General features: G+C 42.4%; 1 protein-coding gene across 1 annotated transcript in view; it reads left to right on the forward strand.

Annotated features, from left to right (window-relative positions):
* The window catches only part of scfd2 (sec1 family domain containing 2), an 82,683-nt gene that overhangs the window by 12,363 nt on the left and 48,990 nt on the right, over positions 1 to 21,330 (forward strand). Inside the window, exon 4 of the mRNA XM_034147589.1 lies at positions 1,580 to 1,755. Within this exon, the coding sequence (XP_034003480.1) occupies positions 1,580 to 1,755 (176 nt within the window). The remainder of the gene's footprint in view (positions 1 to 1,579; positions 1,756 to 21,330) is intronic.

Below are 21,330 nucleotides of genomic sequence, written 5' to 3' on the forward strand. Positions count from 1 at the left end.
ATGTGTTATTTTACAATGTCTTTACATTTCTCACTTGGTCTCATATGATCTAGCCAAGCTGTAAAGCCTGAATATATTTGGCCTACAGTGTGCCATTCTTTTCCTGTTCTTGGGTGAAATTATGCTTGGCCTTGGCTTTGGATGTATTTCCTGGTTCTGTGCTGAATTATGGTTGGCACATCAAGCTAAGAGAACCTTGGTTAAACTGCCAGGGTTTTATGGCTGGATATGTTCACAATAGAGCTTTTCAGGATTTGGAATATGTCTGGCTGTATGTCTGGAGCTCATTCTTCAAAAATAGTTTTATTTCAGTGAAAAATCTGGTTCCCTTTTGTAGAGATTCCCTCTGTATTGCCAGTACAGTAAGTGGCACACAACACACTAAGTCTTTCACTTCGGTTTGGAAAGTAGGCTTCCAAACTTTTCAGAAATCTACTTTTCTGTTTGGTTTACTTATCAGCTTATTAAAAAAAATATGTTTTTGTTACTAGCTTCCCTGGATGATTCTCTCCAAAATGTCTATCTGGAAATATTTCACATCCAAAGATTTTTTCATCCACTTTTATAAAGCTAAAAAATGTGTTCCGAGACCCCAACCACTTAACTTTTCTGGATATTTCTGCTCAATTCTTCTTATCCTGCCTGTCTGTTTCTCTTCTAGTCATGTGTTTGGCCCCGCTAAAGAAAACATTGGCCGTGTAGTCCAACAGGAAATACTCCCACATCTGGTGCTGGTTCAGAACATCAACATGAAGAAGTAGGCTTTATGGGGAGTTAATGTGTGCCCCCTCTCTATCCCAGCCCCTAACACAGCCGCTCGTACCTCCAGGCCACCCTGTGCACCCCCTCCTAGACTTTACACCCTTTACTTAGCTCTTCCTGTGTCTCTGTGAATCTTCGTTGGAGAGGTGGCAGAGAGACAGAGACAAAGTGTGAGGAGTCCACTCTTTATAGCTGCCTCTATTAATGTTCACAGATAAACTCAGATTTACACTTATTAGTCACACACAAGATGGGTTCCCAGGGACTCTTATCAGAGTTCCTGCACCTCTGCTATATGGAGACTCACGCAGTGATTTTTAGTCATAAACTGTGACTCATGAACACATCTTCCTCTAAACTCTGACAGCCACTCTACCTGAAACTCTCACACATAGAGAATATTGCTTTCTGCTTGGCACAGCTTCACAAACCTCTGCTCACAGCTCTCCTTTTTCTCCTAGTTTGTGATCATTAAGATAATATTATGGTCTGGTTTGGTATCAGTCATTCCCCTCTGCCCTAAGCTGAGTGTATATTAAAAAGGTTGTTATGCTTGGGAAAAGGTTTTCTATTTGTACGGTTTTCCCTCTCCGTTCTTCCCGTCAGGAGGAATAATTGTGTGTGTGTCCGTTGTGTGGGCCCGTTAACCTTATAGTTTTATACTTGTTTTTAATGGATGGCACAGAAAAGACCAACTGGCCAACAGCCAGTGTACACTATGGGATTATGATATACTGTATAATGTACGCTGACCAATATGAATGGATAACTGTGATGGCTCCATAAATATTAACAGTACTTTCTTCCCTCCTCTCAGGCCGTGTGACCCCCGAGCAGCTGTGCTCCTACATGCAGCTGTTCAAGAGTAGTTGGGGGGCGCTAGAGAGTCACTGCGGGGTGCTCCAGCTGGGCCTGGCCACGTCCCAGACCCTCCGCCACCCCAGCCTGCCCCGCTGGGATGCCTGCCTGGCCTTTGAGAGGCTGCTGCTGCAGGTCTGTACTCATCTTACACAAAACTGTTATCCATATGGGTTGTAGGCAATAAAAAGTAAATCAAAAGTCTAAAATGGATATCCACCACAGATGCAAGCAATTTTCTTTTTTGATATTAAAGAATGTGGATCAAATAACTTGAATATTGCAAACAGATTTTTACATTCTATCCTGTACACCGTTGCACTGACGGAGTGTAATAGAAGAGCAGCACATATGATGGCAATTTGTAATTGCCTTGGTAATTATTCTTTCGAATCTTTCCCTTCGGGTAAATATGTTATTACCGACGCTCAGCAGGTAAGTGGCTGCTTGTGGTTTGCTAGATGTTGGCCAGAATGTTGTGTTAAACTGACAGGGACAGGAAAACATGCAGATTCCTCTCCTTCATAAACAAGGTCAGTTGTGTTTGTAGGGTAAACATTTGGATCCAGTAAACACAGCAAAAAAGCCAGATTTTCCATCATGTTGCTTTGAGGCTTTTTGAGGTCTAGTTTACGGGGGCGGACAGCGGCGGATGTCCACGTGTGTTTGACTGTGGAAAGGTCAGAGGGCAAGCCTGATGGAGAGACAGAGGGGTGAGTGTAAGAATAAATCAGAAGCAAAGCCAGCCAGTCATCACATCAGCTCTTTAGCAGTGATCAACTGATATTGTAGGAAAGAGCACCAAGCTGAATGGCGCCATACTCTGCGAGATAATAAATGGTAAAGCCGGTTTTATCCTTCTCTTACCTTGCTATTTTCATTGAGTCGCTGTATATTCCTGAAGCTGTAAAGCAAGCAGCAGAATAGCAAAGTATTTAGGAACTTATTAAACTAAATCACGGAAAAGTAAAACAAGCTTGCAGCAGTGCCCTATGCCAAATTGGAATTTCAAAACAACCTCATAAACCTTGGTCCTCAGCTGGGGCCATCATTGGTTTATTAAATGAAGGAAGAAGACTTAGGGCTTATAGTCCCAGTATCCATTCACTTCATGACCCCACTTGATCCACTCGCTACCCCATGGATATCTCCTATACCTGGATAATTCAAAGCACAACATTCTCACCACTGTTTTGTAGTTTCAGTCTCATAACCACCAGGTTTTAGGAACTGCGTCCCGTTAAACTGACGATGACTAAGTTAATAACAGACTGTTGTTGTGTTTAGCATCAGGATAGTATAAAGAGCACCTGGCATTGGTTCAAAATGAAATTCTTCAAAAATCAAATCTCACAATCAAGCCTTGAGCGCGATGTGAGAGTTGCTGTTTGCAATCAAAACGGCCCTGAGTTTTATTGAGGTATTAAGGGAAATGAGTTGTGTGTCCTCTGTGCCCCCTCTGTTTATTTAATTTCCATGTGAGTTTTTTTTTCTCTGGCTCAACATGGACAGAGAGAAGTTAATTACATTACAAAATGGCGGGATGAAATGCCTTGCAGCTCTGGCTGGCGGTTGGGCTGTGTTTGCTCTGCCTGAGTGTGTGAGGGCTGCTGTGGATAGTACTGGGCAGAGCCGGTCGCTCCATCGCTGGTGGACAGTGTGAGTTCATTCAGGTCAAGTCTGTGGTGCCTTGAAGTGGGCCTTGACTGAGGCAAAGGGCCATTCAGTTCAGGGACCAGCCTAGTTTATACCTTTCCAAATAGTTATGCATATACTTTGTCTGCATACTATATAATAATACTGTGTAATTGCTACTTTGAGACCTAAAGAATCATATAATTGCTCATGAGGTAGAGCTTAAATATGCTACTGTTTAAAAATGGGGTTTGTTTTTGCATACTTTTTAATGGTGGCCTTCACTTGAAGGAGATATACCTGTGAGGGTCATGCAGCTGTGAGATTGGCAAGATAGGGAAACAGCTGTGGTTAAAAAGCTTGACATGTAATGTGGTGTGATACATGTTGTTTATACTGAATTTACAGGGACTGCTGGATTACCTCCTCAATAAAGGACTTGTATTTTGTGTGAGATGGTCAGATATCTTGTTGGCTGGCACTGCCACCCTGCTCGCTGTCTGGCATGTAACTGGGATTTGGTCTGAATGGGTCAGATTGAGCAGGCTTGGTCCATCTCCAGCCCGCAGTTACAGAATGTGTATGCTAGACGTGTGCAGCCAAGGCAAAACTCAACAGACTCACTCTTTCACCACTTCCCAGAACATCACAGGCACCCTACCTTCCCATCATCGGACCGCCAGAGCCTCGACCTCACCAAACTAAACATGTATACTACTACTGTACATCCCTCCCAGAGAGAACTGACTTGTTACAGCAATTACTTTGTAAGGCTAGTATTGTCTTTGGGTGTGCTGTGCAGTCTACTGTTCATTAGTGTGTCACATCAGTAAACATAGTAGCGATGACAGCGGTGCAGTGGAGAGGGGCTAACCTTCCTCACCCCGGCCTGTTGCTCTACTCTGCTGGGATTACAAGGGCAGGACTCTGCAAACATTCAAGCTCCGAGTTATTACTGGTCACAGCACAGCCGTATGTCCCGGCTCCCATGAGTCACTCATACTGCCTGCCTGGTCCTTATCTCTGTCTCTGCTTTGTGTTTGTGTTTAAGTCTGAACAACTGTTTATATGTAAGTTAAAAACAAGCTATGAACCCAATTCCCTTGACATTAATTTCCAGAAGCTGAAATTGTTCATTAGCACTCATTCGTACAAACACAAGATACAGATCCAAATGAGTCTTTTTGCAAGCATTTACCAGCATATGGTTCAAACCCCACTGCAGTCAGCATGTCGTTGTGTCCCTGGGCAAGACACTTCACCCCAAATTGCTCCTGTGGGGATTGTCCACAGTATTGAGTATGTAAGTCGCTTTGGATAAAAGCGTCTAACAAGTAACATGTATTATTATATGACAAAGTAGTTTACCAAGACAACCAATTAGCGGTCTTTGCGAGTCTACTTGGTAACAAGGGTTGACACAGCTAATATCCAAATACCGATCATGTTGATTGGGTTGGGTTCCATTGTCTAGATGTCAACATTGTAGTTCGAAAAGATGCTAGACTTTAGAGGTCTGTATTGGAAAAGGGAGTTATCTGGGAGTTTAAAAAATAAACTGTATATTAGTCAGATGTAGAGATATAGGGGGAGATGGGAAGACATGTGGCTAACGGCCCAGGTTAGAACCAAGTCCGCTAAACTAATGGCTTATCCGTTCACTATAGTTTCAAATACTGACATATCTTCAAACAGCTTATACTGCTCACTCATTGGTTTTAGCTCTTGTAATGCATAGTCCACGAGTTGGCCCAAGAGGAATATCAGCTCTCGTCGTGTAATCATCCCAGGAACGAACATTTGTTTTTTTTACACAAGAAAAAGAGGGAGAATTGTCAACCTCAGGTGAAATTATACATACACCTCTCTGCGATTGCTCAATAATTGGTGGAACATCCTACTACTCCGAGTGTTGGTTTTCTCTTTTCGCGTTTAAGACTAATCTCTTATCTATTGTGATTGTATCTTCAAGATAAGTCGTTTTCAGACTTTGACGTGCTGAGTTGCTTTATCCCCCACTCTATGTTGTGATGAGGGATTATCTGTATAGCCAGGTTGGAGCCTGGTGACCCACATATTCCATTATCTGCAGCAGTACAGTGTCAGTGTGTGCTGACCAGTGCTGACCAAAGACTCATGACCCTTCACCTCAATCCCTTGACCCCTCCAGGACACTGACCCGTAGATGCTCAGACTCGCAGGTCTGCAGTCTGACAGTAGTCTGACAATTATAAATTGTTTTTTGACAGAAGACAGGCAGTCATATATGTAACATCTGGATTGTATCATTTCTTATGGCGACAGAAGGAAAAATGTTGATATTTGTCCCAAGTAACTTTCATCTTATCTGAGCTGCATGCCACAGACAGACAGGGGGCTTTAAGCCTGTAATTGGTCTTTCCCCGGGGTATGGAGCCCGTCCCCACATCCCAGACATTCCCCTTATTCTCCATCTCTGCTGTGTCCCTGCAGCCCCCACAGTGACAGGCGGTGGGGGGGTTACTGTGGTTTGCTGGAGATTGTAACAAAGGGGTGTGATTGACTCCGGGGCACTGCCCTATGATGTCCAGTACTGACCTTCTCCAGTTCCCCACTGTTTAACAGCCTCACATCTGGACTGACCTGGTCTGACCGTCTCCCCATCTATCCACCTTTAGTACCTCACTCTGCCCTCTTACTGAGTGTCTGCTCCGAAAGCCCCTCAACCCTGGAGCAACACAGATCCTCTCACAGAAAGAGCCACAGGAGGTTCATGATCAACTCCTGTCTGCCTCTTGACCAAGTGGCTTCTCTGCCTCCGTCCTATCTTCTTCCGTTCATCCCTTTTTCTCAAAACCACGCTTCTCTTCTAAATATGGCATACTGTATCTCTGTTATGTGTTCTCCAAATAAATGCTTCAATGCAACATACACACACGCATGTACAACATGAACTCTTGAGCTCAAAGTCAACACCACTGCTTTCTGCAACTTGAGGAAAATGCAGAGCTGGAAGAAAGTGGGCCGTATCAGAAGTTATTTACCTATCTCTTCCTTCCTGTGTTTAGTTGGAGAGGGATTACAGTTGGAGAGGGGAACAGGGATGGAGTTTACTCCCAGGAAGACCCAGTAATAGCCCCCATCTCATGTCGTACCCCCCCCCCCCCCCCCCCCTTGTTCGAGACGGCTGTGTTTACATTGTTCTGCACAGCTCAGGCCTAATGTACTATCTGTTTTAATAGGCAAGAGAGGCCTGTTTATAGAGAGGGACCTTTTAACAGAGGTGATGGGTTGGCAGGCCAGAGGGCAAGACTAACTCATCTCACTTCCTGTTATCATTACCTCTCTTCTATCAGACAGATAGGTGCTTGGCTCGCTCCACTCTCTGCTTACTTTATCCCTAATCGCCTTCGCCATCCTGCTGGCTATTGATTGTTGCTTCAATTCTGTCTCCCATGGGTATGGAAATGAGGAACACCAGGAGGCCTCAATGAAGTTGCCCTCATATTAAACTTTCGTGGGCTCCACTTCCTTAGCTCAATAGTAAATTTGCATGCGCTGCATTTTAAATGTTCATACTTAAGCATCTTTCCTATCTAATTCTATATCTCAGGCCCACTGAAACTGAAACTTTATAGGAATTGCTTTGGTGCTAATAGCTGTAGAATTATAAAGCTACAGCTCTCAGAATGTGGAAGCTGAGGGAGTCAGAGGGCTCTTGAGGGTTTGATTCCACTAAACAGTTTGTCTTCTACTCAAACTGCCTTGTTTTCCTGGCATTGTTTTGTAATGTGTCAGAGTTGCATTCGCTGCATATGAGCAATCAGTGGATGTTTTCTCTACTGGTCTCTATTGTTCACTGCGGCTGTTTTGTTAACTGTGGGGAGTCAAAAACCCATCTCGTCAGGAGGATTTTTCATGTGGGCTGGAAGTTTCCCCCCCCCCCCCCCCCCCCCCCCCCCCCCCCCCCCCCCCCCTCATGAATGTGTGTTTTTGAGGGCTCTGCAGGATTTAAACTGAATGTTTTTCACAGCCTCGGCGAAAGGGTTTTCTCACACTTGCTGAAACCCAAACATGCAGATTGAAAGATCATTCTTGGAGATCATCCATGCTGCTCCCTTCACTTAAGCACACTTTAGCCGTTTCAGAACTCTGTTGCACTGAGCTGCATTGTTATCCTCCAGTGTTTGGGCCAGGTGGTCTAGGAAAAATGACCATAGGGGGCTCTTGGAGCTCCAACTAACACTCTCCATCCCTGGTGAATCAGGTCAGTGTGGTCGGCTGACTTGGCGTCATACTTCATTTGAGTATGCTCCAAAAAGACACCACAGACTAGGGAAAAATCCCACAATGCCCAGCATTCACCGTTAAATTGTTAACAAGGAAGGTTGTAGAAAAAGCTGACCATTAGAGAAGGTGGCGGGGGTTTCAAGAGACCCAACAATGACCCAGTGTCCTGGAAGAAGCTGGCCAACGAACCACTTTATACCTTTATGTTCCTCTGACCCCTTCTTTCATTTTAATACCATGTCACTTTTTGCTGTTCAAATTCCATTTTTTTCCACAATGTACTGCAACTGAAACTTCAGCCAGATGTGCTTTCAAGTAAGTGTGTGTGCGCTCATGTGTGCATGCATGCATTCATGCATGTGCATCCTTTAATGTGCTTATTCTGGTAACAGTGTCTTAACTTCCTGTTGTCACAAACAGGCTCTCTGTTCCCTTTGGAAAAGCTCCACCTCAGGACAGATTAACTATCAGGTCATTTGTCACTACCTGCTGAGCACAGGGCAGGGAAGGTCATGGCACACAGCACATGGGTCTTTGTGTCTGTATGTCTGATCTGAAATGGAGACTGAGAAACATTCCAGGACCTTTGAAGGTCTTCTTTAGATACTGATTGACCCCTTAGAGCAAGATTACAGATTTTTAGCCTGATGTCATTGTGATTGATCAGTTCTGGGTGATGAGTATATTAGCGACCAGTTACAAATGAGAAACTCTACCGCTGGCACTTTCATAATTAGCATATCTTTTCGCCTGCAGATGGACATGTGGCTGTCTAGTTTCTCTACGCTTGGTTGGCTTATGATGAATGCTTAGCCTGATGAGTTAGTGGACCGTTATCTCTTAGTAATGCTGGCCTTTTTGGACACAGTAGATTAGTAGTGCCCCCTACTGCCAAATGAGACCAAAGACTTTCTGTAAACAGAGATGAATAGGGCAAGGTGGGGGAAGAAAGACCCCTTGGGTCGTGGAGCAAAGGTAGGACAAGGACTCCTCTTTGCTATAGCGTGTAATTGTACCCATCTGAAACCCCAGTCTGCCCCTCCCTCTATCCTCGACCCCCGCCCCTCTGTTCGCTCATGCCCACTGTGCAGACCACCTTGTCGCCCCAGGGATTCGCCCAGTCACCCAAAGGGAACGAGGCGGACCAATCGCTATGGCAACTAAGCAGTGAGGGTCAAACTGGGTCAATCAGAGACAGATTCCTGCCACCCTTGCTCTGTCATTAATTACCCATAGTTCCCTGGGGCACTGCTCCATGTGTAACCACATAGCTCAGGAGGCTGGATCCAAGGGGTTTGAGTGTATGATCAGGTGGAGCACACCATTTGTTTTTATATGTGTATCTGTGACAGGGTCAGTGTTGTATTGTATTACTCGCTAAGTGTGTGTACTACCTCTGACAGTGTTTGGAAAGTGGTGTGTCAAATGGATACGTCATGTTTGGAATAATATCTCAATCCAGAGTCCCTCAGCATCTTGGATTTGAGCAACTTGAGCGCCCACACCCCAGTCCGCTCTAACTTTAAACGCTTCAGTGTTTATAGGTTGTGACAACATTAGCTGTATCTGGTTTTGAGCTCTGCTTTCATCTTGAGCTGGTATTTGCATTTGTTAGGAATTATGTGGAGGAGAAAAAACGCATACCAATTCCCTTTATTGTGTTTGTCAAGGTTTCCTTTTGTTGTTCTTGGATTCATCTCATATGAGTTAGAAATGAAAGTCATCTGTTTAGGGATTTCTAGAGAGTGGCGACTCCATTCCTCTCTCAATGTGATTGACATGGGGGTGCAGAGAATAAGATGAAATGCCCCAGAGGCTTCTTGCTGAAGTCTGGAGGTAGTTAAACGTCCTTCTGCAAACTTTCTTATTCCGTTTAATTTTTTTTCTGCCTTGGTTTTGAATTTTCATTAAGCTATTTCATCCTCTGTCCGTCTTTCTCTTCCCCCTACAATATTATTTTTAATTATTCATTTGATTGGTTTTTTGTTAATTTAGAGAACAAATTCTTCATTATAACTGTTTAATCTTTCATTTTGAGTAGAACAGCCTATCTGGTACAGCAGTGCGAAGGCCTGTAGGCACATGCTCAAACATCCTGGAAGAGACTGAAGCCAGAGCGTCCGAGGTGAACATGTACGCATAGAAGAAATATTTGTTAATAGATATATCAGACGTGTCTTAGAACAGTTGCCAAAATGCTGGATATGTTTAGTGCAGTCATGACAAATGGAGACTGATTGACTACATGTTTGCTCGATACAGAACACAGAACGATGTATTGTCAATGAACTTTTCAATGTGAAATAAATACACAAAGAGTGTTGAAGTAACTAGAACATGTGGACTATTCTACAACAATGCATTTTAAAAGTTGTGTTGAAAGTGTTACTCTGCCTGTCATGGTGTGTACCACTTGAGACCAAAACCAAGATGATCCAGCCCTCTATGCTACATTTCATCCAATAGGAGAACTTGATTTAAAGACATTTGAGGGAAAACCTCACTAATTCCTGTGTTTTCCCGCTCTAGCTTTCATCTGGAGTGAACTCATATGGCCCACTTTTCTTCTATTGTTCTAAGCTTGCTCTACTTGGAGGCACATGTGGGCCTGTTTGTCCCCACTGCTGTTTTCACATAAATGGGAAAAGGAATGAAAGTAATGCAAAACAAGCATCAACAATGAACCGCTAATTATGAGTGGGAGGAGGGATGGAGGGATGGAGGGACTGGTGGAGGAGGAGGAGGCGGGTTTCTTATGCCCAACATGTGCCCCCTCACCCCCCCTCTCCCCAGTATCCTTCTGCTCCATCTTCCCCACTGTTTCTGTTTCTTCTGTTCTGGGTTATTTAAGATGCCGTCTGCTCTCTTTCATGTTTGCAGTTGTGGTGTCTGCTGTGAACATCGTGTGTCTAAACATCACAGCAAATATATCTGCTCCTCATCACTCCAGACGTGAAGAGCGCTATTGACATTGACAAGATTTATGGTCTTTTACATGCATTGAATTGTGTGTTTGAGAGGGATTATGAATCATACCGTTTATGATTTGATGAATGTGTGTTCACATTGGGTGGTCATGTTTGTGTTTAAATGGTTATAAGCTTTTACTAATCTTCAATTGTGGTTATTAGGAGTTTTAGTAAAGAACAATTAGGCACGGGCTCATGTGACACATTAAATACATACTGCACATCTGGCGGTGAAGAGCACCAGTCCAGATGTCCTCATTCACACTGAGCTAACCACCACTCCACATCCTTTTTAAAACATAACAATACAGAGGTTAAACTGCAGAATCACATTTTATTTTTGCAAGTTTGCAATACTCCACACTGCTGTTGGCTGACTCTGCTGACTTTTTCTTTTCTCTGAATAGACAAAACTTTTCATAAAGCATTCAGTAAAAAATGTCATAATACATAAAAAAATAAATTGTACATGACCGATTATAATAATGAAAATAAATTCCTTAAGCCACATTGTGTTACTATATGTACACTTAACTAAATGTAAAGGTATCCAAAACACAAGCCCTGCACTAAAACAAATGTTCAGTTTGTTGTGAGAGTGAGAGGTGCTGACACAGCGCTGTGGTCATTTTGGAGGCTGTAGAGCACGGTGATGTTGCACTGCATTCAATTATAGAGAAAGCAGTTTGTAATGTTTTGTCCACTTCCACTAACATCAGTGGAGGTTGCCAACATATTACAAACACCTATAGTTTATCGTAATAAAACGTTCTAACCATGTCTATAAATCCTAAGTTATTTGATACTCAAACAAACATTTCACTTTGACATTAAACACCTATTAAACTCGTGTGCCTTGTTTTCTAACACTAAATAATCGTATTCTAAATAAGCCAGGGATATTAAAAGTTCAACAGTCCAACTCTCTAGATGTTTCTGTTAACTGTATTTAAAAACAAATAAATTGCAGCACATTTAAATGTAAAGGGGGGAACAACATCTATGTGAAGATTGTACAATAAAGTTTGTTTCAACTATTTATTTATTGCCAAAACTGTCACTAATATCTCATATTTTGTACTTATCAACTGATCGTTAGTCTCAAATTGTATACTGTTGGGAAGATAATTTTGCATTAAAATGCATTTGATTTGTTTTGTATTCTTTTTTTGTATGTAAAATCTTAACTGTAAAGTTACACTATAACTTTCAGATAGACGTAGTGGAGTAACAAAAGGGAATACTTCAGTAAAGTACAAGTGTGTCAAAAAGATAGTTAACTACAGTACAAGAGTAACTAGTTAGTTAGTTAATTAGTTAGTTTCCCCAACAGCTGTCAGTGTGAGACAATGGTGTTGGATTGGAAAATTACTATTTAAAACAGCCATCAAGGTTAAGCTAAAAACAAGGAGATATTATATAAGTGGTTTACTTTGGACACTTGAGCATTTTAAACATTAGGTGACATTGTATTTCTCACGGTCCTAGTGGTGTTTGGAGAAGCGGTGCCTCTTTGCTAGTGTGATGTGTTTCGACCTTGTTTAGCAGCTAGACTCTGCGCTGCATCACAGGATAGACAAACAGACAGACAAGGCATTAGTGATGTGTTTCCCACCTGTTCAGGAAGGACAGACACGATGGGAGAGGATGAGGAAGAGAGACATTTTCACGGTGTACAAAGGCAAAGGTTGGGGGGGACTTCTGAGGATTTACTACCAGACGTCAACCATTACTTATCAGAGAGGCCAGTCAAACATCGGTGTACCCTCTGTGGCAAAGTGTCGTCCTTAACTTAGAGGAGAGGCCAGCCATTGTCAATGATGTTGTCTTCTTTATTAAACAAAACCCATCTGGGATATGCACCCCAAAGCTGACAGGGAGATAATCACATTGGAAACAGCTGCCAACATGTAGGAACCCCCTGCTGACTGAAAATGTAACACCTAGAAACAACTCCGATTTTTCTTCTTCTCGTATAAGGGATACAAGCGGTCAGAAAGTGCGACAAACGTCCTCAAGCTGTTGCCTCCACTTGTTGAAGAGGATGCTTAATATGGCAGGGCAACACAGTTTATGACTCAAGGATTCTGGGAAGTGAAGCCAATCCATTATAGAGTTGTGCTATAGGGATTATGTGTTTTTGTAGGCCAACACTGAATTTAGCATCACTCTGGTTCCCTTGACAAAAAAAACTATACTTTGTTCCAAAGAATAATCTGAACAAGTGAAGGCCGCTTTTTAATCTTTTTTTATATAAATTCAATCGGCAGAGTTAGGCTGTAAACAAACTATACTATGGTCACATGGCTCAGGTTTCAACCACTAAGCAAAAAGTGGGCTAGGGATGGCGTAATGACATTTCAGACATCTAACCAAAAACCCATTCAAAAAACCTATTGTCTTCTAGAGGGAGGAACCAAAGGTGCTAAAAATGCTTACTCATTTCCGGGTTTTAGGACTCCTGTATGAGTAGAGATAAAGAGGATGGAAAAAGTTACAGAAGGAGAGTGAACTCTACTGTTTAGGTGTAGCAATCCTTCTATGCCCTCCACTTTTTTCCGACTCTCAGCCCCCAGCCATAGAAGATTGTCTCTCAAAACCACAGTGGAACTGTTATTTGATTTGAGTTGTGTACAAGCACCTGCAAGTTTTCTAGCAGATTCGATTTTGTGAAATATATAAGTTATGACTTTTCAAATTTATAATAGTCTTTGGAGGATTTTCTTAAGTCGGAAGAGTTTAAGAGTCCGTGTGATTCGGCCAGAGCAGAGAGGGATGCAATGGGGAGTGTGTGAAGAAATCCGGGGAAAAAAGAGGCAATAATGGAGAGAGTAAAAAAAAAAAAAGAGGCTGAATTTATGTTATGAATATGTTTTGTTGCGCCCCCTAGTCGTGTTTTTAACTGAGCTGTGGGCTTAAGGCTCTGGGAATGTTTGTGCAGTAGAAACCCTGGGTGATGTTGTTGGTATTGTTCCATGTCCGCCTGTGTTTCGAACCATTGTCAGCAAATCAGCACTGTGTTTTGTTTTCACACACACACACACACACACACCCTCCACTCATCGCTCTTTGAGTCTTCTTCTGCCCCGTCGTTGTTTCCATCTCTTTCTTTTTTGCCCCTTTTATGAAATATGATTTAATGATGAAATATATTGCCATAAAAAGTGAACACTGTTGATATTCAAAGTGTTATATCAGATGGACTTTGTGCAGGGCGATGGGCGTTAGTGTGCAGACATGCAGTCTGCAGAAGGATCACTGTATGCCTGTGCTCTCCTTCATTCTAGCCTCCGTGTTGTGTCCAGCCCACCCTATGATACTTCAGTAAACACAAGCATAACACATATACCTTCTGTTGCCAGTTTGTCTGCATGTGTGTATGTGTGTGTGTGTTTATCTTTGTGCTCCAGCCAAACTGAGTTCCCAGTGTTTTGGTGGGGATCAGCAAGCTCCCATACAACCTGTCTTAGCGCTGTCACGTTAGTATATGTGACAGAGGACTGCTGTGTGAGCAGAACGCCGCCCTGTCTTAGATTACTCACAGAACCAGCGTTCACTCTTCACGCTCTGCTGCTCTGATACACACAGGGACAACTCACTGTGTTGGAATAATATATTTAATCTTGTAGCATTTGTGAGGAGACCTTTTTTTTTTTAAACGTAGGTCTCGTCTAGGATAATAATACTTTCGAAACTACGGAAGACAAAGCATTTTTTTACTCTTTTTAGCTTTTATTTTGATCGTTTCCTGCCCCATGCCTCCACTATCCCTTACTGTGGCTTTTTTATTTCCCAACCCTATTTTCTGTCCCTTTTTTGTGTGAAAAGGGGTTTCCCATAAAAAAGCAGATTGGGTGAATATGCCTGTTTCTGTTTATGATGTGGTCTTTACCCAATAATGCCTTTTATTTGTATTTATGTCTCTGTTTGCACCACAAGTCCACATTTAATCCCTATAGTCTATTGACACTGTTATTCCTCAAGTTAGCCAGCTCAGAATGGTAAATAATCGACATGATCATAATTGACTGGAAATAGAGAGTCACATAAGTGTGTTCCTGGGGGAGCATCATGTGTACAGGAGCACACTCACACTAACGTCACTGCAGCGATAACATCTCTCAGCAGATGTTGTACTTCAATTCATTCCAATCATCACAAACTTAACTCCCGTCTCTCCTCCCTCCCTTTTTTCTGTTATCTTTTTCATTTAACTTTAAGAAATGCTAGGTTAGAATATTCTGGTACTTTCTTTTATCTTTGAGCATCATTTATTTTCATCAAGACATCTAACCAGGTGTGTGTACAAATGAGTGTTTGCAGGGAAATGGACGGAGATTAGTAGTGTTCCATTTCCCGTGTCTGTAATGAGTGTTTTTTTTTAAATGTTTATGGAAGAGCAGCCGTGTGTGGGCGTGTTTGTCAGACTCTACGATAGAGATACACACAGGTTGGCGGGACAGTCTAGATTATGATGCAGAACATATTTACATGAAAAACACAAACACAAACACTCATCTAAATACGCAGTCCTCCGTTGCTCAGGCTTAGCCCCCCCCCTTCCTTTGAAACAGATGTGCACATTGCCTCTTATCCATTTAGCCACAAATGCAATTACCTCTGTGAACTCTGTGTTAATGTGGGGTTTATAAAAGAAGCCCTGCCTCTCCCCATATGTGGCACACTCATCGACTGAACATACATGACCATACCAACATCTGTCTCTGAGCAGTGACTCACATCTCAGTACAGGGACACATCTTATGTGATATTCATGATGAATTCCATGTTTTATTCAAACCTCACTACAAAAACCTACCCATGGCCGAGCTCTGCGTCTACAGCAGCCTGCGATGACACCCTGCCAGGTTAGAAATGACATCAGAAGAGCTGAGGTCAACAATGCAAAAATCACACTTGCACAGCTGCGCTCCACCTAGCATACAGCTAATAGTTTAAAAATATCCAACACATCAACTCCAGTCCATTTCCTGTCTATTGAAGACTTCTCCAAGACGGAAGATGGAGTTTTGGAGGGAAAGAAAAATCTCGACGTGGTGCAACAGTGCCCCCTAATGTTTGAAAAACTCTTCAAGACCTGGACCCCAGCATCTTTCATATGCAGAAACTTTTTCCTTCTTATGCAAACATGATCATAAAAACTCCAAAATGTGTTTTCTTTTACATAAATCAGGCCGAAACAAAAACAGAGAAAGATCTGAGTTGCCACAAAGCATTTACAAATCAGAAGTCGGCCTGTTCTCAGTCAGTCATGACAAACTCTTATTTTGAAATAGCCTCCTTGGTGCTGGTTAAACTTATTCACCTCCCCCCCCCCCACACACACACACACACACACCTCTTCCCCCTCCCCTCCATGTGTGAGACTGAAACTGGAATCAGATGTGCTGCTTTAATCTTTCACACTACATGTCTCTTCATTAAAAAACAAAGCCAAAAAAAGACGCAAGAGAAGAAAAGGGAACCGTCTTATGTCCGTATCGCGCTTCTATCTTGTTCAGCTGTAGCGAACGATGAAACTGAGCATCTGCAAAATGTTGAATCCAGTTGCTTTGAATCCCATCAGATACTTCTGTTGTTATTTTTTCATTCTGCTTTGTCTAGAAACCGTCTGTTTACCTCAGGATGTTTTCTCCCTGCTGGAGCCTCCTGTCTCAATTAGTAGTGGATGTAATATACTGTCCTTGGCAGTATTAGAGGGATGTTTATATGTGTGCGCATGTGCGTGTGTCTTCTCATGAATGCAGATGATTCAGTTTCTCGCAGTGTGAGAAAAAGTGCGGAGGTTCAACATGGCCGTGGGGTTTGTGGCTACAGAGCAACTCTCATCTGGTAAATGATGCCATAATCTGTTGCAGCCTATGTGGCAAAAATAAAGCCCCATTAATTCCCCTATGTTTCTAAATACTTGCAGTATACTGCCTTGATAAACTGTTGCACATTAAAAGCTCAGTACGATTTCTGTCTCACTCACTTTGCTACTGGCAGATAACAAGCTACAGGTCCTAGCCTGAGTGTGATAAGCAGGCAGGGTGTCGTGTGCCAGGCAGACGGAGTCCAGCCGCAGTGACCAGAATGTGGCTGCCTGGTGGTGACAGGGCGGCACAGGGACTGTGTGTTTGTGTCTGTGATTGGGTCGCACGTCTCTTCTAAATTATAGCCTTTAAGCTCTCAGCAAAGCCAACCTTTGACACACAGAGCAGAAGAGATGCAGATTAAACACTGAGATACATGTGGAGTCTGTGGCTTTTAGAGGAAAAAACCTTTAAAAGCTATTGAGGGCTGTTGCCTGTCCATCCCTCTCCAGCAGGCTGACCTTCAGCTGTGTGTCTCCGTGTGCAGGAGTCCATTGATTTCCCCCCCCAACTGTCCAGCGTGCAGAGCCGCGACCAGGTCACTCAGCCGGGCAGAAACAAAACAGACCCGCCTCACACTCTGTGTGGTAATTCAGGCCTCATTTAAAAGGAAAGATTTATGTCTCGGTGTTCCCACAAACATAACAGGCATCAGGCTGATGGAGGCAGACCAGGGGTCACCTTACCTTTTTAAGAGCTTTTCCATCCATTGCGCTGTCTATCATTCCATCTCTCACTTTACAACTATCTGTCAGAACAATCAATCCATAAATCAAATGGTCTTAGCTTTTGGCAATTTATTTGCTTCCCTAAGAGTTTAACTTGGATTCTCGGCTATATTTATGTGAGCGTTTTATTATTTTTAAGCTAAGACATGCAAGATTGAACCAACTGATGGACAAGCCACAGAGTAGCGGTCAGTCTGTAGAGTACATTTGTTACAGTAGTATTAATAGATTTGTTGTAAAGAAAATCGTGGTCTGTTTTCCTTTTGCAAACAAACAGTGTTTTGCTTAGTCATCAAAACATCGGGGTGATGATCAATCTGGGGAACAGAGTATTGCACTGGGTCAGACATTGACATTTCTGTTTATTACCACACAGTGCAGTTTAATACCACGCAATCATTCCTGGTGTAGCTACCTTCAGTCAAAAGATTATTGCAAACATCTTTTTGTACGTCATGTTGCACACCACACAAATACAGCAGCTTTTCATCTCAACATCCCTGATTCACAAATGTAGAAACTAACTATTCTCTTTTCTTGTTTTGATGAACAACCTCAGTCAGTGTTAACCACATTGATGGATGATGTGTGTTTTCTGTCACTGCTTCACATCACAGGAATGAAGAATTCTGCCACTTACTAGTTACTAGGCTACAGAAAATGACATTGATAATAGATAATATATATAAGGATGGCCAGGTAACATCTGACATTTAGCAGATATTTGTTCAATTTTAAATGTTGAGCCTACAAAAGTAGGAACTGTCACAATCTTATTAAAAGTGATGAGGCATTATGTGATCTGACACTGTTCAGTATGATCCGCAGACTTTCTCTGTCTTTTTGTTTAGAGTCACATTTCCGCTCTCCTTCCTAAAGACCTGATCTGTTGTCCACACCTTTCACACAAGACAGAATAATTGGTTGCAAAAGAGATCCAGATATAAACTTTATCTTCCATTCCCGCTCAACTTAAGGCAGATTTCCGTCTTTTCGTAAACAGACCTTTTCCGGTGAACCCGTTCTCTGCTTCATCATTGTCATCACCACGGGTTACAATGAGCATATGTCCCTGGTGAGATGCTCTATGTGTGCGAGTGCGCTGCCAGGCTCAGGTAATGCGCACTCATTTGCAAAATATCTGTCAAAACCTTTGAGTGTTTGTGTTGTTTACATGTACAAAATCCTGCCAGCCTCCTGAGGATGAAGACACACTTGTTTGTCTTCCAGCTGTTGTACTACAAATAGTAAACTAGCTGAACATCATTTAGAGGAAAAGTTTAGTTGCTGTCTTCTAACTTCAAGATTGATGTATTTTGTTTTGAGAAGTTTGCCTGTTTCCCTTCCAGCTTTGCGTGTTGTTATTCGTGAATGCAAATTGGATATGATTACATATTTTAAAATGAACCACATGTGTGCATCTCCAAAGGAATGCAAAATTGTTTTTCCTAGTTGCTTTGGTAATGATGAACTGTCTGACATTAATGTAAGGTTACTCCTGTCCAGGTTGACTAGAGCAACTGACCTATAGCCAACTTTGTTCATGGTCCCTTAAGGACCCCCACCTCCAGAACTCTCCCCTCCTCCTGCCTGTGGCCCAGAAAAAGGTTCTTTGTGCAGGCAGTGAGCGAGGCAAGTGAGGCCTGGTTCTGGTTAGCGCGTTGTGCTGCATCTGAAACACTCACCTTCCTCCAGGGGTTGCATCTGGAGCTGGTTTCCTGTTCAGGCTGTGCTGGGCATGGGCGGAGTTTGGCCCGACTCTGTGATTGGGCGAGATTTATACTTTATGGACCCCAGGATGGTTAGATTTGCCAAAAAAGTAATCTGTCAATCACTGGAAAAGCGATTCAAACCAGAGGTTAATGCAAGGGAAAGCTTATGATTGGTGCAAAGGCGCAAGCTTGGAGCCAGTGATTTTGCAGCAGATACGAAGAATCCAGCGGCAAATTTAGCATCAGCCAATCTGCTGAGCCCGTTCAGAGAACAAAGAAGTCCTATGTTCTACATTTTCATCCAGTCTTTTTTTTGGGGGTGGGGGGGGGGGGATGTTTTATCATAATAAGAAACTTTCAAGTCATTTAAAGTAATGTCTTTTTTGAGTAATTGCAAACCCCCAAAATAGCATTGTTTGACAGAGCGATGCCATAGTCATTCTATAATTGTGTGTAATACACACAATTAGAATATGGCAGCAGGACCGCTGCATTCAGTAATGGTGTGTAATAATAATGTTAGCTTCCTGTTATTACTGCAGTCATTCTGTAGTTGAGGCCATAAGCACTGCCCCTAAAGCTGCACCGTGGACCTTAAACGCCACATGAATTAGGCTGGATTTAGAGTCTGTCATTGAGAGTGCTCTTATAGCGTTTCCTGGGGAATTTGTTACATAGGTTTTTGAAAGTTAGATTAATGCTTCAGTGGAACAATATCTGTACTTAGATAAAACTGTTATGAACAGATAAAATGTAGTATATTTGGAATGTTTTGAATTATTAATGCATTCATCTGGCAAACTGTAGAAAGTAATTAAATGTACAGTAGGTGGTCCAGATGGCAGAACATCTAACCATTCAACACTTTTCGCCCAATGTTTTAAATCCTCATTCTGAAGTTTCAAATTCAGTTCGTTAAATAAACCTTATTAAATAAAACACATATAGAGTGAATGCAATACTGTGATTGTGCTATCCTAAGTGCTTGGAAAGCGTGCTATATTCTGCTCCGTTCTGTTCCCAGAGGTGTACAGTACACTACCTTCCCAGTTAGCGTGTGTGCCAGCGCTGTGAGTCGGGCATTGTTGAGTTGAGCTTCAGTGCTGGAAAGAGCTTTAGTCAGTCTTCCCACTCAAATTCACTCAGTTCAGTCTCAGTTCTTTACCAAAGACCTCCATTTCCTGCTCTGGCGCCATGGCATGCAGCTGACAGCAGCTTTTATAGATCTCCTGAAGGGACACAGTTACAGTACATGCCCCCTCTCACACGTGATAACATATAGCCTACACATTCTTCACAGTGCACAGTTAGCACGGCTTCATTTTAAGGGTATCACAAGGCAAACAAACTGGGATCTGCTGTTATAGGCAAATGAAAGTTGACATTTTTTAATTAATACCCAATTACTTTATTCCCTTTTAAGAGTGATCATTAATCATGTTTTAGACTAGCATCTTTCTGCTTTTAAAATAAACTAAAAATGCAAGGTAGCAGCAATGACCTAAGATTTTCATCGTCATAACTACACTGTAGCTATGTTCTTAGGACCAATAAAAGCCTTGAACCTTGAATGTGCAATTACAAAATGTCCCTTTGATCAAACCAACAACCTTGTACAACAATCTGGCAGCTATGACCAATTTGCAACCTGAAAAACAACCTGTCAATCAGAGGAAAAGATAAATGTTAAACAGCAATATGCAAAAAACTCAGAGGCCCAGAAGGTAATACTAGTTCAGGTGTGATGGAATTACTTCTTGACAAATGATATGGAGGCTCAGAGTCCCTCCAGAGCCTGTCTTTCAACTCCTCCTCTCTCCACTCACCCATTCTGGGAGCTTTTGTTGCCAAAGTAAGTTGGCAGCAGGTACTTCTCAGGCCAGCTTTGGTCAAAATGAAAGTGTAATTTGCTAACGGTGAGCATGCCTCTTTAAAAACACTGTGAATTGTATGAATGTCATCCTGGACAGACAGAGGTGTAGACAATCAATAGTTCTAAAGTGAGAGATTAAATAGAAAGTGTCTGGCTATTAGCATTTTAAAAAACAACCCTTCATGTCCTCTGTCTCTCCTCGCGGCAGAGAATTAGCAAGGGAAAGATCCCAAACATTGTTTGGCAGTTACAATGAGTGTAACTTGTAGAGGTATTTGATTTCACAACGTTTAAGGAGAAAAATGTGTGGTTTGATGTGTTTGAACGGTCCCGAAGGGCGAGTTGTTGGCTGGGGTCTGAGGCAGGGAGGAGGCCTTGTTGGAGTGAACAGACACACAGGAGAGTGTTCTCCTGATACCTACGATGATGATGATTATGATGATGAGGATGTGACTGATGCAGATGTCACCTTTTTGGAGTTGCTGTTTACTCAGCAATGACTGTAACTCTTATCTTAAGTTGAACTTTATATGTAGGATTATGGAAACCAGCTGAGTCACTGATGGAAGTTGTATTGTGAACACTCAAATCGGGAAATAACTTTCCAAAAAGTCTTCTCCTCAGCTAATACTTCAGGGACAGTCAGTC

This window comes from Trematomus bernacchii, unplaced genomic scaffold (genome assembly GCF_902827165.1).
Source record: "Trematomus bernacchii unplaced genomic scaffold, fTreBer1.1, whole genome shotgun sequence".
Classification (NCBI taxonomy): domain Eukaryota; kingdom Metazoa; phylum Chordata; class Actinopteri; order Perciformes; family Nototheniidae; genus Trematomus; species Trematomus bernacchii.